General features: G+C 28.4%; 1 protein-coding gene across 1 annotated transcript; it reads left to right on the top strand.

Moving 5' to 3' along the window:
- The first annotated feature begins 3,113 nt into the window (after nt 1-3,113).
- LOC135928723 (uncharacterized) lies at nt 3,114-3,530 on the top strand. Its single transcript, XM_065465179.1, has one exon. It carries the CDS (start codon nt 3,114-3,116, stop codon nt 3,528-3,530), a length of 417 nt encoding a protein of 138 aa, XP_065321251.1.
- Nucleotides 3,531-6,000: the final 2,470 nt, after the last annotated feature.

Genomic DNA, 6,000 nt, shown 5'->3' with positions numbered 1-6,000 from the left:
ATTGTATTAAATGCATATTTATTAGATTGTGGGAATATTTATAATGGAAGGCACAAAGGACTCTTTGTACAATGTTCTCCAGAGTTTTGAGATTTTAATATGAAATTAGTTAAAAATTATACTAGAAAAATATATTTCACCTGTAAGAATTCTGTTAATGATAGATATAATCAAACTAACATATAGCAATTTTTAAAATACTAACTTAATTTGCTAAATACCGACCAAAATTTATTAAAATATAATAAGACCCTTATTATTTAACATATATTATAAGAGAATCACATAGTCGTATCATCCCACTAAGGACTGAACCATCATGTTGAATTAAGAAAAAAAAAAGATCTTTGCTGGGATTCGAACCCATAACCATTGGATTGGTAAGCTAAGAGCTCTTGCCGCTTAAGCCAGACGCTTTGTAAAATTCACGATTTTTAAAATATATATTATAAATTTGGTAGTACCAAAATAAAAAATCAACAAAATAGTAATATTTGATAGGTACTACTTAGGGCTGGAACCAATATTAAAAACCCAAGATAAACGAAATGTTGTATTGGTATTGGGTCAAAAATATTGGTATTGGTTTAAACAATATTTTCTATTTCTTGTATTAGTATTGGTATTGCTTTATATGGAAAAAAAATCACGAAGCATTACCATAAAAACAGGGCTAAGAACCAATTCTCAAAATTTTACTGAATTCAAATTCTTTTTTTAAACTAGGAATTTGTTAGGTGATGTGAATATAAAAAATTTTGATTTAATCATAAATTTTTTGTATCAACAAACCCAACTTAACCAATCAAATAATAAACGAATTGATTTTGAAACTTTTCATTTAACAAAATGAGTACACTAAAATATAGTGTTGTTAAATAGTCGAGTTCTCCCGACTTCAACTAGGAATCGAAGTCGCAATAACTCATCTCGAATGAACTTGAGTCGTGAACTCAAGTTGCTACTCGAGTTATGAACTTGAATCGTGAACTCAACAGGTTAACTTAAATTTTATGAAATTCTATTACTTATATTAGTGTTGATTGGTTGGTTGTGTAATACCAAGACCTAGCGCTTGGCTCTAAAAATTGACTAAATCAGCTATGAGCATAAACCCCGAGCACAACAGTGGTTCAGACCCATATATTCTAAGTTATTTCTTATTGATCTTATTAAAGTATATAAATATATGGTAATTATTAAAAGATCTTGGATAGGCAACAAGACAAGCGCTACCTCTACATGGGTGAAGATAATACTAAGGGGGGGGGGGTCAGAATTAATTTTATGTATCAAATAAGTCTAGTTCTACCTTAAAAATGGGGTTATGAGTACAACCTTGGGGGGGGGGATAGAAAATATTTGATATAGTTAATCATATAACTGATCATGAAAAACCTTGCATAATTATATTATTGTCTATCATTAATAATATTTATTTATTTTAGTAAAATAATTTATTTTATTTATATTTAAATATTTTGATGATTTAATATTTTTTGTTTATATAATATTGTGAAATTAAATATGCTTATATTATATTATGAAAATGGATTTATTTATTTCATGTTTTTAATAAAATATGCTGCTAATTTTTGTAATATTATTTTTGTTACAATTTATTAATGATTTTCACGCCCAAAATTTTAAGCAAAAAATATTTTAGAACATATTTTGATTTGATAAGAATTTTAAATCTTTTTTGTAAATATCTTTTGTGAACTTTATTATAAATAAACAATCTTTTAGGTAATATCTTTTATAATTTTTTTAAATCATTTTTGTAAAATTATCTATTTTTTTTATAATTATTTTAAAAATATTTATAAACATTTTTATGCTATTTTATATGAACTTTTTAAGGGTAATGTTTTAAGTGACAATTGTCATATTCGTTATTTTCTACCATTTTTGAAATTTTTTGACACAAAAGGGTAAAAATATAATTTATATTGTAACGATGTTAAAATTAAAAATTAAATGAAGATGTTCCTTGGAAACTTAATTTTGCCCATTTAGGTTAAAAAATTCAAAAAACTTTAAAAATAACGATTATGACAATTGTCACTTATCCAAGCGACGCGCAGGATGTAGATCTCCTTCCTCTGAAAAGTAATATAAATGTCAAAGCAAAGAAGACAAGGTTAGCAAGTTTGAATATTGGGACACCTAAAGGAAAGACGAGAGAATTGGCATCAATGTTGGACAAGAGAAAAGTTGATATAGCGTGCATACAAGAGACGAAAGGAAAGGTCAGAAGACTTCAATGATTGGAGATGGGTATAAATTGTACTATAATGGAATTCTTAGCAATAGAAATGGTGTCGACATCGTCCTCAGTCAAGATCTAACCTCCTCAGTGGTAGAAGTCAACAGGATCTCTGATGGAATAATGAAAATAAAATCTGCATACTACACATTCTTTTTGAATATCTCCTCAAACGGGTTGCAAAGAAGAAGAGAAAGATGTTTTTAGAGCTATCCTTGATAAGGATGACCTATGAAAATAAAATCTGCATTGGTCAATCATTACTACACATTCTTTTTGAATATCTCCTCAAACGGGTTGCAAAGAAGAAGAGAAAGATGTTTTTAGAGCTATCCTTGATAAGGATGACCTAGTCATAATAGATAAGAATAATATAGGATATGTATATGGGCCAAACAACAATGGTCCGTAACAGAACCGGTACTTCAACAGGCTTCACAATAGCCTAGGGAGTTCATCAAGGTTCGGCTCTCAGCCCACTCATATTAATAACAGTAATAGATGTATTACCACAGTCTATACCGCAAATACTACCGTGGAATATGATATTTGCAGATGAAATTAGTTGGATAAATATCCTAGAAAAGCACGGACTGAAAGTAAACGGAGAAAAGACGGAGTATATGGTGATAGGAGGAGATGAAACAGAGAGCATTGATATAAATAAATGGTAGATATCAGCAATTAAAAGTTGCAAATATTTGGGCTCCACTATACAAACAAACGGCACAAAAGAGAAAGAGATAAAGAGTAAAATTAATCAAGGGTGGTTAAAGTGGAGATCTTTATCTGGAGTGCTTGACAAGGAATCCCACACAAATTGAAGGGGTAAATTTACAGTTCCATGTTACAACCAACTATTCTATACAGTTCGGAAACATGGCCAACTTTAAAATCAGACGAGAGAAGTCTACAAACTATGGAGATGAGAATGCTGAGGATGATTGCTAAGGTAACAAGAAAGAATAAGGTACGAAGTACAAGAATACTAGGAAGTTTAGAGGGAGTGACCATTAAGACCAAGATATTGGTAAACAGACTTAGGGGGTATGGACACACAATGAGAAGGCCTATGAATTACATAGGAAATAAGGTTGAGAATTTAGAAGTAAAAGGCAAACATAAAAGAGGAAGGCCAAAACTTCAATGGGGCCATAAAGTTAGAGCCAATATAAAGAAGTATAAATTAGATAAAAGAGATACTATGAATAACATAAAGTGGAGAGAGATATTGAAGGAGCTTACCACCAGAAAAGGTTAAAGCTAAAGAGAGAAAAAAAAATTTAATAAAAAGCTAACCCTTTATTTTAATTGGCCCTTAAAAAAATTATCAATAGAAATATGAGAATGTCATTGTATCTGTTTTCACTAGTTTAATAGCTGTAAACTTGCTTCCCCACACAAGGAGTAAAAAAAATATACTGCCTTAATCGCATTGATAAAGAAATTGAATGCTGATATTATCTTGCAAAAGCAAAATGTCCATTTGTATATTTTGAATCGTTAATTGATTTACAAGAACACGATGGTTTTGATATGGAACATATTTAACATTCTAGCTAATCTGGCTTGTTCATAAATAAAAGTATTTCCAAGGGATACTTATGAAAATTGTAAATAACTAGCTGATAATCCGTCAAGAATGACGGGGTTGACAGTACTAAATATATAGTTCATTAAAATATTTTATAAAAATAATTAAAATTTCGAAAAAGAGGTAAATTTGTGGATCACACCTCATAAGATATGCTTAATTTCTGATTCATCTATTATCGAATAAGGGAGAAAGGCATGATGTCCCGTCTTTACAATATATTGTTGAGTTAGTTTCCCAGCATTAAGAAGGGGGTTAAAGAGATTTTGTTTAACCACCAAACTGAAAATTTGATTATGTAGCCGATATTTGACGTCAAAAATTTACAAACCCTTTAGCAATCATATTAGGCTCCCAACCAGGATCTCCATGAGAAAATAATATAGGGTATACCATTGGGTCTAAATTAGGACTTAACTTATATATCGTTTAAGGCACGTTCTCCATCATTATTTGTAGATATTATAATTACGCCATCAACGGTAAATTATACCGCCGACGGTCGCTAGAACGATATCCGCGAAATATCATTAATCTTTAGCAGTAATATATTTGAATGTTTTGCAAGGAATAACTCAGCTTTCTCAACTTCACCTAAGGTTTTGAAACGTAAAGCATATGGATCAACATCAACACATCTAAATGTCTCATGATATTTATATCACAATCAGAATTGACAGGGTTCTGAAGACGTCCTGCAATAGCCTGAGATTATCTAGTACATACTGAGCAAAATGTAGAATATCGGTATGTGAATATAAATGAGATGTGTAATGATAAATTTGCCCATGAACTTTAAAACAGTAAGGACCATTACCCGGTAACTCTGAAATTTGTGCTTCCAGAAATGTAAAGGCAATAGAACTGTTGTAAGAACGAATATGACGCATAAAATTTTTGAGCAACGTATTTAAAGGGTTAAATAAATAATTTTTTAAATATTAAGGATATTGAATAAGTTTGACTTTGCTATTATGACAATATTGGGTAAATTAACCATCTGAAGGTCTTTCGGCTAAAAAATTTAAAGATTGACGAAATTGGCTTATTAAATTCATAGGAACACAGTTATGTTGCTCCACTAATAGATTAATATTATGGAAATAGCAAGATATGTTTAATTTTTGTAACATTATTTTCTATTTATTTTAGGATAAGTCAATATCAATGAAATCTCACAGAGACAGAGAAAGATCAAATTAAAAAATATCAAATTTTCATCTTTAATTATATCCAAACAAAATGATTATAGTATTCATTTGCCTCCAACTATTTTCAAAAAAGGTTTTATATTTTGTTTAATTATTATTTATTACTATTTAGAATTTAATTTTTTTAAATTTAACTTTACAAATAAGAATAGTTGAAAGCAAATGAGTAATTAAATTATTTTGTTTGAATAGAATTATAGATGTAAATTTTATATTATTTAATTTGATCCTTTCTCTGTTGTTAGATATATTTAAAATTGACTTATCCTAAAATAAATGTATAAAAAAGAATATCATTTTTTTGAAAAGATAGAATTCCTAGGTATAATGAGAATTTATTGTTATTCTTATCTATATAAAATAATATAGATAACTTAAAAAATATATAAATAACATTGTAAATTATTATGTCACGAAAAATTAGGTAAATTACTTATAAAAATCTAAAGTCTGATAAAATGAAAAATATATACCTGAGTCATGAAAATTTTTATATTGATTAAGGATCAATGATAGGTTTGATAGTGCTTAATAGTACAAATTATTACATATCCTTTTGTTGTGATATAATTGAAATAAAAATAACTGAATATTAAATTAAAAAGAATACGGGAAATAAGGTTACCTCCTTTATTGAAAGGATAGGATTATTAGGAGAAAAAGAATTTGTATTTTTTATTGTTATTCATCTATATAGTTAAAATTTACCTATAAAAATCAAACATTTAAATAGTCAGATAAAAAGAAGAATCCATACTTATGACTCATAGATTCTTGAACTTGTTTAAATAGTAGGTTAGGCAGTGCTAAAGATTATATTTCGCTCATCAAGAATGATGATCCAAGTTTTCTCCTTTATTCAATGATGGATAAATTAAAAAAATTCCTATTTATGAGACTTATTCAGAAATTTATATTTATTAAGA

This window comes from Gordionus sp. m RMFG-2023, chromosome 4, assembly GCF_954871325.1.
Source record: "Gordionus sp. m RMFG-2023 chromosome 4, tfGorSpeb1-WG-v2, whole genome shotgun sequence".
NCBI classification, from domain to species: domain Eukaryota; kingdom Metazoa; phylum Nematomorpha; class Gordioida; order Chordodea; family Parachordodidae; genus Gordionus; species Gordionus sp. m RMFG-2023.
This window is presented reverse-complemented; position numbering and strand designations above follow the sequence as displayed.